This window comes from Brassica napus, chromosome C3 (genome assembly GCF_020379485.1).
Source record: "Brassica napus cultivar Da-Ae chromosome C3, Da-Ae, whole genome shotgun sequence".
Taxonomy (NCBI): domain Eukaryota; kingdom Viridiplantae; phylum Streptophyta; class Magnoliopsida; order Brassicales; family Brassicaceae; genus Brassica; species Brassica napus.
The window spans coordinates 33,740,945-33,765,224 of record NC_063446.1 but is presented as its reverse complement, the minus strand read 5'-3'; the positions used below and the strand labels follow the sequence as shown (position 1 = coordinate 33,765,224).

General features: G+C 35.5%; 3 protein-coding genes across 3 annotated transcripts; 2 read left to right on the top strand and 1 right to left on the bottom strand.

Annotated features, from left to right (window-relative positions):
- The first annotated feature begins 221 nt into the window (after positions 1–221).
- Positions 222–4,540, top strand: LOC106393772 (putative F-box/kelch-repeat protein At2g29810). Its single transcript, XM_048751101.1, has one exon. It carries the CDS (start codon positions 1,716–1,718, stop codon positions 2,325–2,327), a length of 612 nt encoding a protein of 203 aa, XP_048607058.1. The 5' UTR covers positions 222–1,715; the 3' UTR covers positions 2,328–4,540.
- Positions 4,541–9,244: 4,704 nt separating this feature from the next.
- Positions 9,245–10,349, bottom strand: LOC125583030 (uncharacterized mitochondrial protein AtMg00810-like). The gene is made up of 3 exons (XM_048749560.1): positions 10,163–10,349; positions 9,338–9,697; positions 9,245–9,252 (listed from the first exon to the last, which is right to left on the bottom strand). Exons 1-3 carry the CDS (start codon positions 10,347–10,349, stop codon positions 9,245–9,247), a joined length of 555 nt encoding a protein of 184 aa, XP_048605517.1.
- Positions 10,350–22,695: 12,346 nt separating this feature from the next.
- LOC106390815 (protein NOI4) lies at positions 22,696–24,209 on the top strand. Its single transcript, XM_013831348.3, has 3 exons — positions 22,696–22,879; positions 23,520–23,702; positions 23,894–24,209. Exons 1-3 carry the CDS (start codon positions 22,769–22,771, stop codon positions 23,915–23,917), a joined length of 318 nt encoding a protein of 105 aa, XP_013686802.1. The 5' UTR covers positions 22,696–22,768; the 3' UTR covers positions 23,918–24,209.
- Positions 24,210–24,280: the final 71 nt, after the last annotated feature.

The window sequence follows — 24,280 nt, the reverse complement described above, 5'->3', positions numbered from 1 at the left end:
AAAAATAAATTTATAATATTTTTTTTTGAATTTTGGAAATATTTCGAGGAAGTGTATCCCTCGGAATATTCCGACGACATATTCCTCGGAATATTCCGAGGAATTTCCGACGAAAAAAGTCCTCGGAATATTCCGAGGAAATGAATTTCCTCGGAATTCCGTCGGAAATTTCCGAGGGATTTCCGAGGAAAGATGAATTTCCGAGGACTTTTTTCGTCGGTATGTCGTCGGAATAGCGTTATTCCGACGACATACCGGCGATTTTTTCCCTCAGTATGCCGCTGTTTTCTTGTAGTGTATGGGGCACGTGCCACACCCCACTCTGCTGTGGGTCCGCCCCTGCCCCTCCCCATGGGAATCGAACTAGGGATGCAATGGAACCTACTCCAAGCACTAAACCACTAGTCCAACGCACCTTGGGTTTCCCACAACTTCCGCCTCACGCGATCGCAGCTCTCCGCCCCCGAACGCTTTCTTTACGCCTTGCTCGGGTTCCCTCCTCACGAGCTCCCGCGCTGGCACATTCTCTACCGAACCAACAACGACGCTTCTTTGCGGCTGCGCAGAGTCGACTCGCTCCCTCCTGTCCCTTACGGATGCGCCGTCGTGGCTATCGGACGTGAGATATACGTCATCGGCGGATGCGACGGCGGCCGGAGACAGGGGCGAAGCCACGTGATAGGAAAGGGGTGCACAGGCACCCATAATTTTCTTAAAAAATAATGTAAATGCTATGTAATTTTATATGTGCACCCATTAGAATTTATAATTGTGCACCCATTAGAATTTAGATTAAAGGCAAATGAAAAACAAAACAAACTAAATTCCAAAAAAAAAATAGCTTAGCCCACAAAAAATAAAAGAAACTTTTAAAACCCAATTATAGTTTTCAATTTCTTTTGCTAAAATCATAAATCCCTAACTAGTAGTGACTAGTAACTATTAACGTGACATGCAAAAAACTTTAATAATATATTTTTATTTCCAAAATTTCTTTTTAAAAATATTTTGATTTGTTTCCACTAGGATCTGTAATTATTCAAATAGTATTTGAATTTTACACAGAAGTCCTAAAGTTTTAAACAATGACTAATTTGACTTTAGATAAATTTTGTTTTTTTATCGACGATGAAAAAGTAATTTAGTTATTTAATTACATATCTTTTAATTTGTAGACTTTTGGAATTGGTTTTGAATTTACCTGCAGGGCTGGATTAGATAGAGAGGCGAGCGGTGCGACCGTCCCGGACCCAATCCGTTGTCTTCCTATTCCTTAATAGATAAGGGCCCGATTTTTTTATTTAAAATACATCTATTCTTATATTAAAAATAAGAAAAGGGGTCCAAATTTTTTTTATATGAAAGTATTTTTTTTATTTTCATATATTTATTTTTAAAAATATTTCTGGTATTTTTGAAAAAAACATATATCTATCAATTTTTTTAAAGAAAAATAATAGTTTGGAAATTAATTTTTTTTTTTCCCAAGGGACTATGAATGTGAGATAATTTAAGTGAATATCTCATTTTGATTTACCAAAAAATTGCTTCAAAATATCACAAACTAAGAAATGATACCTTACTTCAAGCAATGATTAATTTATAATGTATTAATATTAATATTTTATTATATTTATTTTCATATTATTTAATATTTTAATTTTAATATTAGTAGTGCACCCACCATAAAAATTATAGACCGGAAGATATTCGTGATGGGAGGGTGCGAGACTCCGTCTGCGGATTGGGTCGAAGCGTTTGATCTCGAGAGAAGGGTTTGGCTTAGGTGGACGTGGCCGATGGCATCTAACGTGAGGATTGATTTCGTGACGTACGCTGTGGTGAAACAGAGGATTTACACGTTGAGTCCACGTGCGTGGTGTCACGCTTACGATCCTAGAGAACGTACGCTAGAAACATGGGCCGGTGGGCATGAATTGAGGGGTTTTTGGCAAGCATCGTCTTGCGTGGTTGATGGTATGCTGTTTAACGTTGATCCTGGGCGTTTTCTTGGGCATTTGATACTCGTGTTTGATCTGAAGAAGCAAGTTTGGAGACCTGTTAAGCTTAAAGGTGCTCATGGTTTGCCTCCTTGTGTCTATCATTATGGTTACCAGTCTAGAATGGGTAATATTGGTGGGAAGCTTGTGATTTTGGTCGGTAATCAGACCAAGTGGTGGAATTATGAGGGTGAGAAAAGTATATGGTGCGTGGAGAGAAGACGTCAAGGAGGTGAGATTAGGGGGAAGGTTGAATCAGTCGATGTTGTGTTTAAAACCACCAAGTCAACGCCTACCATTGAGCTTTTTCGAACTGTTATCGTCTGATGAGTACATATGGTTACTTTCAGGTATGTTATGTGTTCTGTGATATTGAATATACCCACTTTTTGAATTTGATGAATTCTTATGCTTAGAGAGACACCTTCAAGACTTGATTAGAGTTTTTTCATAAACTTGCAGGGGAAGGATCTTATATTACATGAGTTTGTTGAGGCAGAGTAACTTGCACACAAAACGCTAGTAGTCTTGCGAAACTTGTTGAGATGCCTGCACTAACAGTGTCTCCAGTTCTTTCTGTTTGCTTTTGGATATATGTTATGATATACAGTAAAAATAAAAATAAAACCCCAATCTACTTCTAATAGACAAGAATATAAAATTTCAGTTTAGATATGGAACGAAACAAACTGGTTTAGCAATAAACCGGTAGCTTTGACCCAACTAGGTAACTAGAAGTCTACAATATGTTGAACTATGTACAAGGAACACAACCGTCCAAAGGCTTGAAATAGAAAACAAAGAGACTTGTGACTTGTGAGTCACGTTTAGAGATGTTTGGGAATTATTTTAGGACAGGCAACTTTAGATAATTACGGGAAATTTTGAATAATTTTTATATATTTATATTTTAAAATTTTAATTTTCAAATGGGTAATTTTATTATACAACCAATATCCATTACAAAACTATCTATATTATCCATTTAAATGAACAAATAATTTTGAATGGATAAATATATTGATAAAAATAGAAATGAAACTTAAAACTAGAAAATAATACTAGTCAGGATGGAAAACTGTTGCGAAACAGAAGTAACATAAAAGTATAGAGGAAAATATTCATAAAATTGTAACGCCCCCACGACTAATGGATCACCCACGTTTGCTCTCTCGGCCCGTGGGCCCACCTGTTCCAACGGTTGGTGCGTAAATTTTTCTAAGGCCCGAAATACTTGATTACTGATCCTGCAATCACCACCCGACTTTTCTTCGTGCTTTGGCCTCACTCACAAGGTATCGCGAATCACTTTCCGATAGATCACCCATCCTTTCACTACTCCAGTCCAAGCACGCTTAACTCTGGAGTTCTAAATGGATGTGTGATGGAAAAGATAAGTCAACTTTGGTGACATAGATAACCAAATCAATTCTTTTAACCTTTTCCATATATCACAACTCGGGATGTTACAAAAATATTAAACATACACAGTTTCATTAAAAGACATTGATGCATTTGGTAGAGAAGCTGTCCACATCTCCTTTCAAATGTGACTAAAGGGGCTCTGTCAGAATACTTAAGGTCATGTCTCGACATAAGTGTCTCATGAGGCTTTATCCATGTACCTCTCTCATTAAGAGCTCTCTCACTGATCTTTGGGGGATGTACAATCATTTGTCCTTATAAAGAACTCATCATGCTGATAAAATCTTCCATAGGCCATCTTGTAAGTTTTGTTGTATACTTCTTGGAAATCAGGATCGGCCTTATAGATGTTCATAAGGTGCTCAAACCCATCATCTTAGCCTCTGAAGTACTGATCAGGGCGTGTCTTCTGAACAAGCCATCATCAACTATGTTTTCCTTACTTCTTGTATTTGATGATATATGCATGGAAATGTTACTATGAACTCGAGTCATCATATTGTCCCTTATTTATGTATGGTTTGACCTCCTATATGCTTTAAAGTCTCTTGTTTAGTATGGACAACAAAGTCTTTGGACATAAGGTTGCCATGTTTCTAGATACTTTACTAATGCATTCAGTTCCTCGCGGTATGTATGATATAGTACAAGGAAACCCCACTAAGCTTTTCACTGAATTAAGCCACATGTTTTCTCCTTGATTTAAGACACCACATATACATGTGCCAGAAGCATCACATTCAACCTCAAAAATTTAATTAGTTTTGAAGTACGAAAAAATGCACATTAGTTAGGTTGTCTTTGAGCTTGATGAATGCATCATCTTGCGCTGACCCCCACTGAAAGTCGTGTTCTTCTTAATCACTAAGGTAAATTGTGCGGCTGTAGTGATAAAGTTCCTCACAAACCTCCTATAGGTCTGGCCAGTCCATGAAAACTTTAAACATGCCCAGTAGTCGTTGGTGTTGGCCATTCTTATATGGAATATATCTTCTCCTTATCCACCTTGAGAGACTCTGAGAATTTTAAACAAAGCTTACAAACATGTATTCCTTTAGGTTTGCACATAGTTGTTCTAGCTGAAGTATTTCAAGTACTTGTTATTTTGATGGTCAGTGAGACATATACTATAGATGAGAACATCATCAAAATATACAACTAAAACTTATTGATGTGGACCTTTAGAACGTGATTCATGAGCTTCATCACCAACCATTGGTATAGGCTTCTACTAGTCTTGAAGACCATCTTACACTTATCGCTTTCCTCATTCTACCATTGTTGTATACACTACACAAGTCCATCTTGGAGAACATGGTAGCTTCCTTGATGTCATCTAAAAGGTCATGAATCAGGGAATTTAGTGTATACCTGATGGTGATATTGTTGATCTCCCTACAAGCCACACACATTCTTCAATATTCGCTCTTCTTAGGCACTAGTAGGACCGGCACGATGCATGGGCTGAAGCTCTCCATAATATATAGCCCTTGGAAAATGTCTTATAATTTCCTTTATCTCTTGCTTCTTCAGGGTCGGCCTTATAGCTATAGGTTGCACGATTATACAAAGGTGCTCCAGGAACAAGATCAATCTGGTTTTCAATCCCTTTGAATGGTGGTAGTTCTGATGGAATATCTTCAGGAAAGACGCCATATAATCTTTACAAGAGTGCTTGTATCTTATCTGGTAGGTCATGTTGCTCATGCCCTGAAACTACATCTTCTTGGTAGATTAGTGGCAACATATTGCATCTCAATGGATTTAGACTTTGTTAGGAGTGGCATAGAGATATGCGTTTACTATTTTTTCTATTCTTAACCTATTCTTATCACAACCATCGATCTAAAGGAGTATATTCACACATCACTTTTTTGGCTAACATATAATTTCACCTACCATCAAAACTACTAATATGTTTGATGTCAAACATTTCGAAACCGATTGGCGGATTCAAATAAAAATCTTTCGTACTTAGAAACAATTTAGTGCATAATATGGAAAAATAATAGAGTTATTTTTGCATATGAGAATGTAAGTCGCATTTATTATATACTAAACATTCTAGAAGTATATAGTAAATTAAATATTTATAAATATACAAATATTAATATCATATTATAAGTGTTTAACATAAAACAAAGTTAAAATTATGAATGTTTAACTTAAAACAAAGTTACAATTATGAACCAAACTAAAACATGAGATTTCAAAATAGATAAAACATGAGATTTCAAAATAAATAATTTTTAATTAGATTCATTTTAACTAGGATAAGACATGCACTTTGCGCAAGGTGAGTTTATTTGTATAAATTATCGATACTTTGTTTTATATATTTGATAATTTTATTTAGACATATACAATGTTTTTTGTTGTTATTATATAATTTTTTTCCGATGGACCGGATCATTTTTTATTAAAAATTGTAGAACTAAACTATAATTAATATATCATTGGTTGATCGGATTGAATCTTAAACAAATTATGACACAATATCTTTTTTTTTTCACCGAACACATTTTTGAAAAAGGTGAACAATATTATTTCCACAGTTGAATAATTTTGACATTTATCTTTCATATGATTTTGAAAGGTTTCAGATCAACCATCGAATTGATACATGTAATTTTAATGTTTTTAGTCCTATGTTTATAGAAAACTTACATTTTTGTAATATAAATTCGTTTAAAAAATTAAAAATATTACATATAAGAAAAATCTAACATATAAGAAAAATATAACATATAAGGTTTCCTCATTTTTGTAATTTAAAGTCATTTTAAAAAATTAAAAATATAACATAAAAAAATAAATCTAATTTTTTATTATTATATGGTTAATGTGATTGTTTAATTTTTTTAATAATATAAAATTAAACAAAAAATGAAGAAAAATGTAAAAATTGTTATCAAATATTTATTATTCATATTCATTAATTGTCATATATATGTTAATCATATTAGGTAATTCTGTAACTTTTATTTAAGGAAAAAATACACACTTCTTATATTTTGAGTTAATATAATGCTCCCTAGTAATTGAATTTGGACCAACATTTTTTCAATTGATTCTTAAGCTGTCTGCCACGTAAGCTAAATTGACATTCTAATTAAGTGACACCTAAGCATGGTCTCTTTTTAATTAGTACAAACTTAATGTTACAACTTTTTAAATGATCCGTGATTAATATATAGAGATACTCTGAGAACACGTTTTAATAAACGAGAGGCCCCAAACACTCATTCTCTTATTCTTTGTGTTAATATTAAATATTTTACGTTAACCTTGCTAATTTAATTTTAACGCAAAATACCCAACCAGATCTTCCTTCGGAAAAAAAAACTTTTCAAATTGCATCACATTACATAAAACAAAAAAAAATGTTAATTAAAAATGAATAAAGGGAATTTTTTTGAAAATAATGTCAGTTTTTGGCAAGTTTCTAAAACTCCAATTTTTAAAATATCAAACTGTTACGCAAAATGCAGAAAACGATAGAGAGGAAACAATTGTCATTCTGAATTTTAAAAAAGTAATATGATAGGAAAATGAAAACTAATCAAACATTAGAAGACGAAGACAAAATTCAAACAACTAGTTAAAACTCTAGAGTAGAAGTTGGTTGTCCCTAAACCCTTGAAGATGGCGAGTGGTCAGAAGAAAGGGGGATACACCAAACCGGCCTAGAGAAGTGATCCGAGATGTTGGTGTGTGCAAGTAATAGAGTTCATTCTTGCAGCACAAATTATGCCATGATCCTGAGTTTAAGGACTCCACCATGAGTTATCTGAAGTGCCTTAGACTCACGGGTCAATCCTTAGGCATTGTTGACTTCACTCTTTTTCCCTAAGTGTTAGTTTTATTCCATGAGGTTTTTCACATTTAGGTTTTTAATGAGGGAGGTTCTTTAATGTTCCAAGCTTGTCCAAAGATTTCCAATGGTCAAGTTTGAAAGGGAGTGTTGGAATGAAGAAGAAATTGTTGTGCATGAAAATAAAAGGAAGAATTATTTATCCAGCAAGATCTGTCAAGGTTAATATTAGCAAGGTTTGCCAAAGAGAAACAAGCAAGGCTTGCCAATATGAACAGTACCGGCAGAGCTACAATAAAAACAGACATATATTTTATTGTGGTTTCCCTAGTAAACCAAGTGTGTTTGGTTCATTGTGTAAGACAGTTCTTGTTTATTATCTTCTTCTTCCTTGTAATCTATTGTAATGATATTTTTCAGATCTAAAAAAAAGAGGAATTCTCTTTCTTCATTTTCTCCTTACGCTTTATTCTCTCTTATTCTCACTTGTTTTCTTTATTTTCTATCTCTTGAAATCAAGCATACTTTGTTTCTTCCTTACTCTCACGTCCTATTCTCTCGGTCTTTCTCAATTCTATCATTCTGACCCCGTGGGAACCGCTACACAAAATGATAAGATGGTGTACAAACTGAAATATTTTCTCAGCAAATAATTTGCAAAACTGGACGGTCAACCCACCAGTAATTTTTTTCATGAAGGATATCCAAAGACATTAGAAACACCCCTGAATTAGAAAGATTTTTTGACAGAGTCCATATTTCAAACCCTGGATTAGTAGGAACTTTTGACGGAGTCCATATTTGTTACAGCGTATTTGCAGTAGTTAATAAGGTTTGAAACTCTATGTATCATCTTTGATAACCATCATGTATCTCAAAAAATAAATCAAATATAAATTGGAGCTCCATGAAATGAAAAAAGCCAAACCGTAGAAGTCGAACGATTTCTTCTTGTGCCTCATTCTTCTTCCTTTTCCTTTTTTCCTTCCTCTCTAGCTTCAGAGCTTCTGCTCAGAATTTCTTACACTTTTCTTGTCCAAACAGAGAAACGTAATCAAGGAGCAGCACTTACTACAACAATCTCAGCACTCTTTTGTCTTTCCTTTCTTCCCGCAATGCTTCACATTTCACTGGATTTTGTTAGAAATTAAAGAACATAGCGAAGAACAAGAAAGAGAAAGAGAGGTTTAATCTAGAAAGTAAAGAGAGAGATAGAGTAAAAAAAGAGAATCTTATTTGCTTGATTCATTTGCTTATGAGAACATCCCATATATATAGGGGTTACAAGTATGTAAAATGGTAGATGAGATATGATAAACTAATAATCCATTGTCTTGAGACCTTAACCCACCATGCATGCTTGTCCCTTGTAGTGCATCTCCATTGTCTTGAGATCTTAACAAACCATGCATGATTGTCCCTTGTAGTGGCATCTCCATTGTCTTGAGACCTTAACCAACCATGCATGCTTGTCCCTTGTAGTGGTATCTCCATTGTCTTGAGACCTTAACCAACCATCTTGTTTCTTATTGCTTCATCTTCACACTCCCCCTCAAGCTTGACCATAGTGACTGGTCAAGCTTGGAAACCATGAAACATTCCCTCATTAAAACCTTTAGCTTGGAAAAACCTCATGGGATAAAAACCAAGCCAAGGAAAAGGAGTAGAACACTTCATGGCTAAAAGGATTAGTGTGATGAAAAATCTATGAGTCCTAACTTGGAATGTATGAACTCGCAAACCTTGGTGCTTGCAGCCTTGGTGAAGATGTCAGCTAGTTGATCCTCACTTCTTGTGTAGCAGGGTAAGATGATCCTTTGTTCCACTGCTTGCCTAACTTTATGACAATCCACCTCAATGTGTTTAGTCCTCTCATGGAACACACTGTTGGAAGCTATGTGTATTGCTGCTTGATTATCACAATGCAAGGTGATTGGAGTTGATGTCTCTATACCCAAGTCTCGAAGTAAGTTTCTGATCCAAATCAACTCACTAGTGAGCTTCCTCATTGCCCTATATTCAGCTTCAGCACTTGAGCATGACACTATCTTCTGTTTCTTGCTCTTCCAAGTGACAAGATTGTCTCCAATAAATGTACAATAGTCGGTAGTGGATCTCCTATCCACTCTGTCTCCTGTCCAATCAGCGTCATAATACCCAACTATCTCTGTATTTTTGTTGCATCCCATCCACACTCCTTGCCCTGGCGCCTCTCTTAGGTATCTTAGGATCCTTTCAACCATGTTCCAATGGTGTATCTTGGGAGCTTGCATATTCGGGCTTACTTGGTTAACTGCAAAGCATACATCAGGCCTGGTGATGGTGAGGTATATCAGCTTTCCTACCATTCTTCTATAGTGTTTAACGTCAGCATAGGGCTTGTCTTCAATCTCCCCCTCACGCAGCACCTTATACCCATCTTCTAGTGGAGTCTTGGCTACTCTCGCTCCAAGCTTTCCTGCCTCATTCAAAAGATCAAGTATGTACTTTCTTTGAGATAAGAAAAGCTCCTCTTTAGAGCGGCATATTTCTATCCCTAGAAAGTACTTTAGCTCACCCCAAATCTTTAATATCAAAAGTAGACTTAAGAAAGACTTTGGTTGAGATAATACCTTCGTTGTCACTTCTTGTGATGATAATGTCATCTACATAAATAAGAATCACCACAATTCTTGGCTTGCTTGTGAGTGTGAAGAGTGTATGATCAGCTTCTGATTTTACAAACCCTCTTCCATTGAGAGTTGTACTCAGTTTGTGGTACCAAGCCCTTGGTGACTGTTTTAACCCATAGATTGCTTTCTTCAACCTTAGGACATTCCCTAGCTTGACCATGTCTTCCATATCCGGAGGTGGCCTCATGTAACAACTTTCTTTCCTTTGGGGAGCTCAGTTTCATACCAAGTATCATTCTTGATCATGGCACCAACTTCATCCCCAACTGACGCTCTCCACTCTTCATGCTCCATGGCTTCTTCATAAGTCTTTGGTACATACTCTTGATCTAGGTTGCCGATGAAGACTACATGCTCTTCAGATAGTCTCGCAAAAGAACATGTTGCTTGGATAGGATGAGCTACTGCATTGTTGTTGAAGTATATTTTGGTGTCCATCCACTGAGATGGTTACTTCACCCATGTACTCCTCCGTAATGGTTGAACTTCTTGTTGCATTCCATCTTGATCATTAACAACTTCTTCTTGGATAGCTTCTTCTTGGATAGCTTCCTCGTGGATGGCTTCGTCATGGATAGCTTCTTCATGGATAGCTTCCTCATGGATAACTTGCAAATTAGGTTGAATTCCCCCCTCATGATCAGGATGGACTGCTTCTTCAATTGATGCAGCTTCATCCACAACTGGAGGTATAGGTGAAGTGCTCGGTACGCCACTTGTTTTAGATGACTGATGCCTAGGCTTTCCAGAATGATTCTCAAGTTGTTTGCCCTATCTGAAGATCCTTGTGAGAGATCCTGAAGGTTTTCCCAACTCTTCTCATCATAGTATCCCTTTGATTCCACAAACTTAACATCCATTGAGACCATAACTCTTCTTGATTCAGGTATGTTGCACTTGTACCCCTTCCGCGCATGAGTATATCCTATGAACATGCCTTTGGCACTCTTGGCTTCAAGCTTGTTTCTCTGTTCCCCTGGTATCAAGACATAGCACACACACCCAAAAACACGCAAGTGATCAATTGGAGGTTTTATTTTGTTTAATACCTGAAAGGGAGAGATATCTTGGAGGACTTTGGTGGGGATCCTGTTGATCAAATAACATGCTGAGACCACAACATCTCCCCAGAACCTCTTTGGAACAATGGTATAGAACATCATGCTCCTTGCAACCTCCATAAGATGGTGATTCTTCCTTTCAGCAACTCCATTCTGTTGTGGTGTGTATGGACAACTTGTTTGATGGATTATGCCATGTTTTGCTAAGTGATGCTTGAAAGCAGTGCTTGTGTATCCCCCGCCATTATCAGACCTAAAAATTTTGATCTTGGAATTGAAATGGTTAGATACATAGTTTCGGAAGTTAATAAAAGCTTCTAAAACTCTATCTTTAGTTTGAATCAAGGTGAGCCATGTATATTTTGATTTTTCATCTATGAATGTAACAAAATATTTATGGTTTTCCCTAGACACACAAGGTGCTGTCCAAACATCAAAGTGCACAAGATCAAAGCAATTTTCATAAATAGGCTTAGAATTAAAGAAAACAGATCTCTGATGTTTACCAAGAATACAAGCCTCACAACTTTCATTCTTTAAAGATAGATTAGGTAACATCAGTTCTAAGGCACGATAATGAGGATGACCTAATCTAGCATGCCATAAAACATCACTAGCTAACACATAAGCAGAATTGAAAGCACAAGATAAATCTGAAAGCTTGGTGTTTTCAAGCAAGTAAAACTCTCCCTTGCTCACACCCTTTCCCAGCATCTTCCTGGTCTTAATATCCTGAAAGCACACATCATTAGGACTGAAAATAATATTGCAATTTAGATCATTGGTTGCTCTCTTAACAGATAATAAGTTGGATGTGAAAGTAGGCATATAAAAAGCTTGAGACTCCTTATCAAACTGTTTCAAGTTTCCTATCCTTCAATTGAAATTCTATCACCATTAACAATCACTACACTCCCTAGAGCAGGTTTAACATCACTAATCAGTCTAGCATCCCTAATCATATGATGAGAAGCTCCCGAATCAATGATCAAAGATCTAGTAGTATGTGAAGCACTGTGAATATAATTTAAAGCATTGACACTGATGTTACCAGAGTTTGCATTGATAGCCTTGATAAGGGCTTCAATGTCTGACTTGCGGATGAATGCATCATCAGGGGATGTCTGAGACATGGCATGGGATGTGGATCCACCAGTGTGGGTGGTTGAGATCATAACTCTTCCATCTTCTCCTATGCACATGGAGCCTGGTACTGTGGTTTCATGAGCTCTTGCTTCATGTGCTTTGGCCTGGTTTGTATCTGTTGGTTGAAGCAGGTCTGAGGTGAGGATGGAGGATCCAACAATTAGTTTTGGAGTGGCCTAGATTCTTGCAGTGCTCACAAGTCACAGACTTGTCTCCTCCTCTTCTTGGTTTGAAGTGTGCTTTGTTGACTGACGCACTCTCCATCTTCTCAGCTTTGTTTGCCATAGACAGTTCCCCTTTTCCACCAAAGAGACCATCTGAGCCTAGCTCCTTCCGAAGTTGAGCACACACATCATCATAGCTTGGAAGCTCTTTAGCTCTCAATATGTGTTTAAGTACATCATTGAAGCTTGGGTTGAGTGTGAGAAGCAATCCAAAGACCTTGTCTTGCTCACGCCTCTCTTCTAGTGTACTAGGATCAGTGGTACTTGGTCTCAGCATCTCAAGTTCAGACCACAGCTGGCTGTACTTCCCAAGGTGCTTGGTGAAGTCCATCTCCTCTTGCTGCAAGTTGTTGATTGCCCTCTTAACCTCAAAAATTCTGGTGAGGTTTGAAGTGTTGCCATATACCTTGTGTAAGGTATCCCATAGCTTCTTTCCAGTCTCACAGTGTGAGTAAGACTCCATGATAGGAGTATCAAGTGAGCCTTGCAAGATAGACAGCACCATAAGATCCTCCTGACCCCATTTGCCTTCATCTACCACTACAACCTCCTTGCCATCTTCTCCTTGGGTGATTTGTCTTGGGGCCTCACTTGTGGTGATGTGCTCCCATAGACCTCTTCCTCCAAGGGCTGTCCTGGTCAATCTCGACCAGGTAATGTAGTTAGGACCTTTCAGGGTGACTGGAATCCTCACTAGCTTGTCCTGCTCCATCTTTGCTTGCTATTGTCCAGCGGAAAAAAAATGCGCCAAGAAGAAATTTAAATTTCTGAGGCTATACAAGAGAGAAAACAAGAGAAGCCAAGATATGTTCTCTAGAAATGAAGAAAGTAAACCAAACAAGTGAAAGAGTAAAGTGAATAGAGTAAATTTGCGGAAGCAGTTTGGTGTTCAAGAGCTTGGAGGCTCTGATACCATGTTAGAAATTGAAGAACATAGTGAAGAACAAGAGAGAGAGAGAGAGAGGTTTAATCTAGAAAGTAAAGAGAGAGATAGAGTAAAGAAGGAGAATCTTATTTGCTTGATTCATTTGCCTATGGGAACATCTCATATATATAGGGGTTACAAGTATGGTAAATGGTAGATGAGATATGATAAACTAATAATCTATTGTCTTGAAACCTTAACTCACCATGCATGCTTATCCCTTGAAGTGCATCTCCATTGTCTTGAGACCTTAACCAACCATGCATGCTTGTCCCTTGTAGTGGCATCTCCATTGTCTTGAGACCTTAACCAACCATGCATGCTTGTCCCTTGTATTGGTATCTCCATTGTCTTGAGAGCTTAACCAACCATCTTGTTTTTTATCGCTTCATCTTCACAGATTTCAAAATGCAACGTCCGGTCAAGTCTCAGACATGGTCACTGGACTTTTCCTTTGCCGCGGAGACGTCTCGCAGGAAGTTTGCCGTAACTGTGTCACCTTCACCGTCTACGAGTCCTTTACGCAGTGTCCAACTCAGAGAGAGGCCGTACTCTATTACGATGAGTGTATGCTAAGATACTCTCACCGGAATATACTCTCGACCATTGAGACCGCAAGACCATTTCCACTGGCCAGCAACATTGCTATTCTAACTGACCAACAAAAAGGGTTCCGAGACTTGGTTTTGTCCATGATGAACCATACCGCCACCGAAGCCGCGGTTAGTTCCAGAAAGTTTGGTGCGAGAAAAGATAACTTTATTCCAGTTCAGAGAGTATACGGACTTGTTCAGTGCACCCCTGATCTAACGACACAAGAATGTTCACGTTGTTTGGAAGCCTCCATCAATCAATTACCCACTGCCAATAATGGGACAAGAGTTCTTTTGCCTAGCTGTAATTCACGATACGAGTCTTACCCATTTTACAACGAATCTGCCGCTAGCATATTTCTATCACCCCTACCGCCACCTCTTTCTCCCCGACCTGGTCAGAGCTCTGTCAACTTCCTCTGTTTTTTTCTCATGTTTCGAAAGCAGAATTTTTCCATAACTTTCCAAATTAACAATCCTGATTAATGGGAGCACGCCGTCCAACTCGCCCAACAGACGAGTTCTTAGCGGAATATAAAAAATCGTCTTTTAACTTTTAACTAAAAAACCCAACCCTAAGAAAATCTATTAATCATGCTCTTAGTCAATGGAAGATAACAAAGATACTCTTGAAAGTTCAAACCTTTTAAAAGAAACTAAACTAGGCCTAATCTAAACTAAGTAATTTTGTTCTTTTTGGGATTCCATGTTTATCTTTAGCCGAGAAAAAATAGATAGAAAGGTGTTAAAGAAAGTGAAGAGCAAGTGTCTAAGAGCATTATCATTTAATGTTTTCACACTATATTAAACACTATATTCGACACGTGGTAGTTTCACGTTAATTTCAATTTGAGTATGCTGACATGTCAGCCTCATAATCATTTAACAATTAATGCGTTTACATACTAATTTTTTTAAATCTACCGTATACAATTTAATTTGTTTACACTAATTTTATTTAGCCAGTTCATTTTTAGTTCATTCATTTTTAACATTTGCATTAGTGAACTTAAATTCTCTATGTACAACTACTGAATAATATTAGTCTAAAAGAAAGAAATTAGAAAATCATTAAAATTTGCATCAACTAAAACGCTAGAATGATGATGCTTTTAGAAATTGAAAATTTCGTATGTTGCCGAACTTGGCCATGGTTGAGGATTCTATACATGAATGCAATAAATAATTATGACTGGTTATGAATTAAGGAAATTGAGGTAAAAAACACCACACACAAAGTCAGATCTTTTATTTGAACTAAATATTACTTTTCTTTACAGAGTTTTCACATCAGACCAAAAATTAGAAACATAATCAAATTGCTAGAAAAATCAGAAATCAGAAAAACTTTATAAGAAAAAAAACTTCATGAAATCGATTAAAAACAAAATTTAGGTTCCGACTTAAGAGATCACATTATTCTCCACTGAACTCTTAACACTTTTCACTCGATTGTATCGTGTAATATACCAAGAAGTTTTTATAAGAAAATACATGTTATTGGTTATAAACTACGTTAGTTTTGAAACATACCCAACATTATTAACACAATGTCCAACCATTTTATTGGTATTCTTACAACATGGTCCAATAATTATGTATGTTAAATAAGCCAAAAATATTTGCTTTACATTTATTTTATTTTGCTTTATATTATTAGAAGAAAGTAAGTCTGAGTAAAATATCCGATCCGAAGAACCGAACCGATTTGAAATTAATACTAAACACAAACTAAAACTATTTAAGTATTCAGATGAATCTAAAATTTTAATATCCAAATTACCAGATCAGAATCGGATCCAAATGAAAATATTTTAGATACCAAAAATGTTTAAATCACAATTATATACTTAAATAAGTTAATTATTTTAAATTTATATCGATTAGATATTCAAAAATATGAAAATATTTAAAAATTATCAACATAGTTATAAATAAATATCTAAAAATAACCGAAAATGTTCAAAATACTGAAAACAATTATTTGTTCTCCATCCAAATATTTAAATTGAGCTAATTTTTATGTAAATTTAAATATATAGTCTTACATTATTCAAAATTGTATGTTTTATATTATTTTATTTTTGGATATTCAGGATTTAATTATATTATGATTTTTTTTTTTAAATACATAATTAATATGGATACCCGAACTTGAATCCGAACCGAATCCGCAATAATTCGAAAAAAATCCAAACCAAAATTTGTAAATATACGTATACGATTTAAATTTCTAACTCTAAAATCCAAAATCAGAAATCCAAATAAATCAACTGAATCCGAACGGATATATAAATGTACATCCCTAAAAAAAGTTATACAACAAATCATTTAATACAATATACGATAAATAATATAATAAACTATCCGCGCGCACGGAAGAGAATACTACCTAGTACCAGTATTAAAAAAAAATTTCTTATTTCCGCAGAAATTTATGATATGTTATTTATCTACTACTATTGTTCGACCGATAAAAAAATTTGTCCTTCCAATAGAATTTCAGAGTTCTTTGTCTATCTTTTGTCTTCTTCCTTTTGACAGAAATTTTGATCTTTTAAATGACCTTTCAAACGCAGGGAAAGATATTTCATCTGTGTTAGTGGTAGCCATCGTTGTGCCTATTATAGTGGTTGTACTACTATTCATAGCTGGATACTGTTTCCTTTCAAAGAGGGAAAAGAGGACTTACGAGATAGCACCCACATTTAATCATGGTAAAGATTCAAGTGATTAACAATCTTTATTAGTTTTTTTTATCTCATTGATCGGCCTCTTTTTTCCTGATTACTAAGACCATGCGCATCAGGGGCTTTAGACGGGTTCACGGGCCCGAGTTCTAAGGCCGGAGTGATTAAAAAGCAATAAAAAATGGGTTTGTTTCGACGAAACGGGCCTTACGGTTGATCCGCTATGAAGCGGTTTTAGCCACGCGTCATATCCTGCTTGGACGAAACAAACCGCGTAGAGGGGGAGGAAAGACGGGTTTCCCCGTGTCTCTTCTCATTTTCTCTTCTCGAAAGAAAAGCTAGGGTTTGTTGTGTGAGAGGCGATTATACGAGCGACGCCGAGTCTTGCCGATTTTCTCGTTCAAATCGACGACCTCTGGTGAGTATCGAGTAGATCGACGGTTTAATTTCGTCGATTTTGGTCCAAATCGTTTAGTGAGATTTGATATCAATTTAGGGTTTTCGAGTTTCGGATGTAAATCGATAACTGGGTTTTGATTAATTGATGTAAATCGACATGCGCGTTTAATTTATGGTTTGTTTGTGTGAGATTTCAAATCAATAGAGGGGTTTGGAGTTAGGGTTCTCAATTGATTCGTTGATTCGTTTTATAGTTTTAATTCCTCAAGAGGGTTCGATATAGGGGTCGGTTTAGTATATTGTTTCGATTATAATGTTCTAATATATTCGGTTTCTTTCACAGATGGATCCCGCGGAAGAGAGAGGCAGAGGAGGTGATAAAGTGGGTGCCGAGTCCCAAAAACAATATTCAGACTCTGGAGGTGAGTAAATGATTTTGTATATCGTCTCCTATTTTGCTACAATTTTTGTAATGACTTATTACCTGACTAACACAATTTAATTATTGTTTCTATGTGCAGGCCGAGGCAAAAGGGCTGAGTGACCAGGTTGATCGACTAACTGGGGAGGTTTACAACCTGACGGTGCAAAAGTTTCTGTGCTGGAGAAGCTCTGCTTCGACTAACAAGCAAAGGTAAACACTCAATCTTAACTGAACTAGAACAGAACTGCAAGCTCTGGCATATGGTCAATCAGGAGATACATATGACGGGTATCTCCGACTTGCTGACAGTACTTCACGTTTATGTTTGGAAAATTTCACTAATGCAATTATACAATTGTTTGGAGATGAGTATCTACGCAGACCTACAGCTGAGGATCTTCAACGATTGCTCGATGTTGGAGAGGTACGCGGTTTTCCAGGGATGATAGGCAGCATCGATTGTATGCATTGGGAGTGGAAAAACTGCCCAACCGCTTGGAAAGGTCAGTACACACGTGGTACGGGAAAGCCGACAATTGTCTTAGAAGCTGTGGCAGCACAAGATCTTTGGATATGACACGCATTTTTTGGATTACCAGGTACCCTCAATGATATCAATGTTCTTGATCGGTCACCGGTTTTCGATGACATCGTACAAGGTCGAGCACCAAAAGTTAAGTTCAAGGTCAACAACCACACTTATCATATGGCCTACTATCTTACTGACGGAATTTATCCAAACTGGTCAACATTTATCCAATCCATCCCACTTCCTCAAGGTCCTAAAGCCGAGAAATTTGCAAAAAAGCAAGAATCCGCCAGAAAAGATGTCGAACGGGCTTTTGGAGTATTACAATCAAGGTTTGCAATTGTTAAAAACCCAGCTCTACTATGGGACAATGAAAAGATAGGAAAGATAATGAGAACTTGTGTCATATTGCACAATATGATAGTGGAGAACGAACGACACAGATACGCTCAAATTGACACATCTGAGTTCGAGTCAGGAGAGTCAAGTAGAAGTTCGAGGGTGACAAGGAGGGATAGTATTCATGTCGATATGTTAGGCATGCGCAGAGAAGTTCGAGATCCAGCGAAGCATGGTCGTTTGAAAGCTGATTTAATGGAAAATATATGACAAAAGTTTGGTGATGACGATGAATAAGCTTTGTATGTTATTGAATTTCTTGTTTTATGTATTCTACTTTTTATGTATTGAATAAAAAGTTTAAAAATATTTATAATATCTTTTAATGTATTATTTTATTCATGTTTTCTCAATAATTTGAAATTTGAAAAAAAAAATTATTATTATGAATAATAAATATTATTATTTTATTTCTATGAACTCTTTCTTGAGGTTCACTAATACAGAAAACAAGAGATTCAGGTTTTTAACTAGACCCACATAAAAAATATTAAAAAATACTTGTGAACCCCAAGGGGAGTTCACTAATGCTCATGGTCTAAGAGGTTTATTGTGCAACAGAGGATGATATAACTATTATAGACTCGCTGCAACTTGATTATAGAACAATTCAAGCTGCAACAAATTATTATTCAGAGGATAATAAGATTGGTCAAGGTGGATTCGGTGAGGTCTACAAGGTATTCATTCTTTAATTGTGCGTGAGGTTCACTTCTTATCAAAATTTTGTGTAAACACGTCTGGATACTGAGATTATGCTGGTGAAACCCGATAGGGTATATTTTCAAATGGGACTGAAGTTGCGGTGAAGGGACTTTCAAAATCATCAAAACAAGGTGACACAGAGTTCAAGAATGAGTTCTTGTTGTTGCAAAGCTTCAGCACAAAATTCTGGTTAGCTTCTCGGATTTTCTCTAGAAGGAGAAGAAAGGATATTAGTGTACGAGTATGTTCCTTACTTCCTCTTCGGTAAGTTGCATTTATTTCTTTGTTTCAGTAGTTATTAGCTTGCAAACCTTAGCATCTAATTGTAACTCATGGATGTGCACAGACCCTGCAAAGCGAGGTTAGCTGGACTAGACTCAACGATACAATATAATTGGAGGAGTTGCTCGAGGGATTCTGTATCTTCATCAAGATTCACAGCTAATAATCATACACCGTGACCTGAAAGCGAGCAATGTTCTCTTGGATGAGAATATGAATCCCAAAATTGCAGATTTTGGAATGGCTAGGATCTTCAGATTGGACCAAGCCCAGAAAAACACAAGCAGAATGGTTGGTACAGAGTAAGAGTCCACTTGTCAACTACTTTTAAGTTGAATTTATCTGAACACTATTTTGCCAGCATACTGAAGTTTTGTTGTGGATTCCAGCGGCTACATGTCCCCCGAATCTGCGATGTGGGGCCGGTTCTCAACGAAGTCTGATGTCTATAGCTTTGGAGTGTTAGTACTTGAGATTATAAGTGGTAGGAAGAATAACAGCTTCCATGAAATGGATGATTCAAATGACTTGGTCACATATGTAAGTTTAATCAAGTTTTAAATTTAAGCTATGGTTGCAACTGATTGATTAACTGATATTATAGGCTTGGAAGCTTTGGAATTATGGAACAGCATCAGACTTCGTGGATCCAATAATCGCTGATGGTTACAACAAGAGTGAAATGGTTCGATGCATCCATATCGGTCTTTTATGTGTTCAAGAAGATCCTGTAGACCGTCCAACCATGTCCACCATATTAGTAATGTTCACTAGTAATACTATGACTTTACCAGTGCCCAGGCGACCAGGTTTTTTTTTTATCATACTAGACCCAAAGACCCGTTTAATTCAGATCATCCTACGACGAGCAAGTCTTTTGCGGTGTCCACTGACGATTCATCGATCTCTTTATTATATCCTCATTGATGTGATTAACATTTACGCTTGAATAAATTGCTATGTGTTGAATTATAAGTATATACTAGATTTTGATCCGCGCGGGTTTATTATTATTATTTTTTCAACTGACAAATATAACATAAATGTCATATTTTTATATATTTGTGTTTTATTTTATAAAAACCTTAAACTTTTTATCTTTATTTATCGTATTTCATTTTAAATGACTATTTATGTTTAAAAAATTAAACTTTATTTTTTTAATGAATTAAGTTGGTATAACTCTGATAAATTAATTTTATTATGTGGTTAATATTTTAATAAAAAATTATATACTTTTAATAAAGATTTATACTTTTCAATGAAAAAATTCAATTTTTTTATGAATGCTTAAATTATATTAAAAATAAAAAAATAATTAAGAATAGTTAAAAAAAATTATCTGAACTGGACTCAATGGCCCAACGGAAAAAAAAATGAGAATTAGATCAAATTTCTTAATCGGTCCAAATGGCCCAAGAGAGATCTGATGTGGGCTGGATCTGAAAAAAATGATCCAATATAGATGGGTTATTAATATTACTTGATTGTCCTTAATGAAACATGCAATGTTAGTAAAGAAAATGGCAGAATAAGATAAAAAGTACAATAGGATGCTGCTAGTATAAATGTGTATACTTCCAACGGTTGTCAGTCTTGTTTATTATTTGTTTAGTTTAAATTTGTTGTTCTGTACCAATAATAACTTGGTCTGGGTGCTGTGTGATACATTCTCGGTTTCGTTTAGTTTATAGCATTGTTTTGAAACCCGATCCAGACCTGCGGTTGAACCGGTAAACCCGGCAACCCAAAAAAAATCTGGTTTAGATTTTGTGAAAAACCAAATATTTAGAAACTCGCAAAAACCCAATATTTAGAAACTCGCAAAAACCCACAAAAATTCAGTAGAACTCGGAATCCGATACCGGTTGAACCAATAAATAATTTTTACTTCTTTTTTTTAATTTCTAATTATGTTTTTAGATTCTGTTTTATATTCTAAATTTCTAATTAAGAAGTTATATACTGACAAAAAAAAGTTAGGTTTTTGCTTTTCAGTTTTATATTTGTGATTTTTAGATTTTAATGAAGATTTCACTATGCCATTTGAAGAAAATAAAGTGAACGATGGTAGAGAGAACCAAAACTAGTTGATGTGAATTGGTGTTAATTTATTTCCATTATTGATAATTTATTATAATGATTTTTTACTTTTTGTTTATTTTTTATTTGAAATTTAATTTATTATTCACATTAAACATTTCAATATTTATAAATTTTATGTCTTGATTTTTTTAGATGTCATAATTCTTACCTTGTTAGATAAAATTGTAAATAGTGTAAACTATTTTTTGATATTTTGTATATCAAATGAAAATAAAAATATAGAAATTAAAGTTAAGTATTTTCTAAATGTTATTAAACATAAAATATACATATCCAAACTATTATTTTATATTTATAAAAATATTTAGAAAATATTAAACTTTAGTTTCTATATTTTTATTTACATAGCTGATATATTATTATATAATAAAATTAAATCATTTATTAACCCGCGGTTCGCCCACGGTCGACCCAGTGACCCAACGATCTAGTAAGTCATCCGGTTCAGTTTACGTTTGGTTTTAGTTCTGTTAGAAAAAAATCACATAAATTATAAATAATTCATCCTTTAATCCTACTATATAGTAAACACTTCACTGAATTTTGTTTACATATGTCACTCATTGAGTTTTCAGAAAATTGTCTTAATTTCCTACTTATAAACTTGTCTACGATCAGAAAACCGTGTCTCAACATCTACTATGGATTTCAAGTGGACCTGGAAAGATACAAAATTGTAGAATTGGGAAGGCACAAAATTATTTTGTAGAAAACCAAAAAGTTCACTAATTGGCTTTCATAACATAAAATTAGCCTCTTGTAATTTCTTTAACATGGAATGTTGCAATGTACACGTTGTTAACGTTGGTTCGTACATGTTAACCATTACCGTTACATTCATCTAAATCACGTACGTAATTTTGTATGTATTAACCATGTTCACTAATCACTACCGTCTAAGCTTGTCATATAAAGCTAGAGTGCTAGACACTAGTCTATATATATTCTGATTGAGAATTTAGCACCAAAATATCATTCAAATCGAAGACTATAAGTGTGTAAGAATGCGGTTAACAGTGAACTATACAACTAGAGTCCAATCTATTGAGATAAACTATTCTATCAACCATATTTATATATATATGTAAGCTAGACATCAAAGATTTCATCAACTTAACACCTAATATCGTTACTAACAAGTGTTAACGTTAACAAGTATATTAACAGTTAATTTAACATTTTACCAAAAAAAAAAAAAAATGTACTTAGAAGATTACCAACATCTTGCGTAAACAGGAAATAGTTTGGTCTTATCTATCTGGCTGTGCGTTTATAGATTAGCGAGAAAGAGAATGGTTCACTATTCCACCGTTGAAACGTTCAAATGAAATAAGAAAAAAAAAACATAAAAAGCCCACTGCAGGCCCCTATTATATGCCTCCTCCTTTTTCGCAAAATAAAGGTGAAGGAAAGCAGAGGAAAGACAAAGACGGCGACCACCACGAACCTAAGCTCCTCTTTGATTTCTCCAGAAAAACAATGGCAGTGAGTTCTCTCTGTCTCTCGAATGGCGTTCTTTTGATTTACCCTTTCTCTCTCGTTTTGGCTTGAACCTCGAAAAATTCAAAGCGTTTTCTTTTGCTCGTGTGGGTGGTCCTTTTAGTTCTTTTATCCTTAGGAATGAGTTTTCGAATTGTCGATAACTATAAATGGGTTTGTTTGCTGACTGACAGTGGAGCTTCCTGGTCTTTTTATCTTACAAAATCTTTAGATTTGCAATTACTGCTTTGAAAAAATAAGCTATGCTGTTTGTAAAAAAATAAATAAGCTATGCTATATTAGTGAATAGATTAAAAAAAAAGCCGCAAGTAGGCTAAGATTATCTAAGAGAGCTAAAAGGCAAAAGACTGGAACTTTATGCAACCAAATCTGGAATAATAATTTTCTCTTGTTTCTCGTCTGTGCATACTAATTTTCTCTTGGTCATGCAGTATCATACTTACGAGTTGATTGTGCATAGAGGCATTTACAGTGTTTACTTTTGACGGAGAAAAGTTAATCCATACAAGACAAGAGTTTGAGTGTTTTGGATTGGAAAGAATCAATATAAGTAGTAGTAAAAAAAACTCATAAAATGGATGTTGGTGCTAATGTTAAGTCTTTTAAAACTCCTCCTGGAATTTAGGACAAGCCATTACCAAAGTTTGGAGAATGGGATGTGAATGACCCTTCTTCAGCTGAGGGGTTCACCGTTATCTTCAACAAAGCTAGAAACGAGAAAAAAGGTGGTGGCCAATCTGACTCACCAGGGAAAGATGAACAACCTCCTGGATTTAATAAAAACGGCCATGTCCTTGGGAAGCCCTCTGTAAGCTCTCTTTATCTTCTCTTCTCTGGAATGCATTATTATTATTATTATATCACTTGCTTGATGTGAAATCAAGAAAAAAAAGTAAAATTAGTTGAGAGGATAGCTGAGTCGTGTTGTTTTATTAGAACTTATTACGTCTGGTGGCTCATTGGTTCATTAGTGTCTTATTATTGCCATGATTTTTGCAGAAAAAGTGGTTTTGCTGTATATAAGTGGTGAGGTCTTCGCCTTGCAAGGTCGTTTTATCTATATATCTAAGTGTCAAGAAGACTGGAGCTCGTCTGAGAAGCCATGACTGGCACTTCTGGATATCTGGTCGGAGTTGTTTCTGAGTGGTGTGTGTTTTGCTGTCTCCGGTGGTCAGGTGCAAGGATGATGAATGTATTTAGATAACAACAGTATTTAGATAACAACAGTGTCGTTTCTTTGTATTTGTGTGATTGGATGTGTTTGTGTTGTATTCTTCACTTGTGAGTTATTTACCGCTGAATATTTGATTGATCTCTTTTGAATTGAGTTCAATGGATAAATATAGATATTCTTTTTTTTTTTTTTTTTAAATGGTGTTTTCAAAG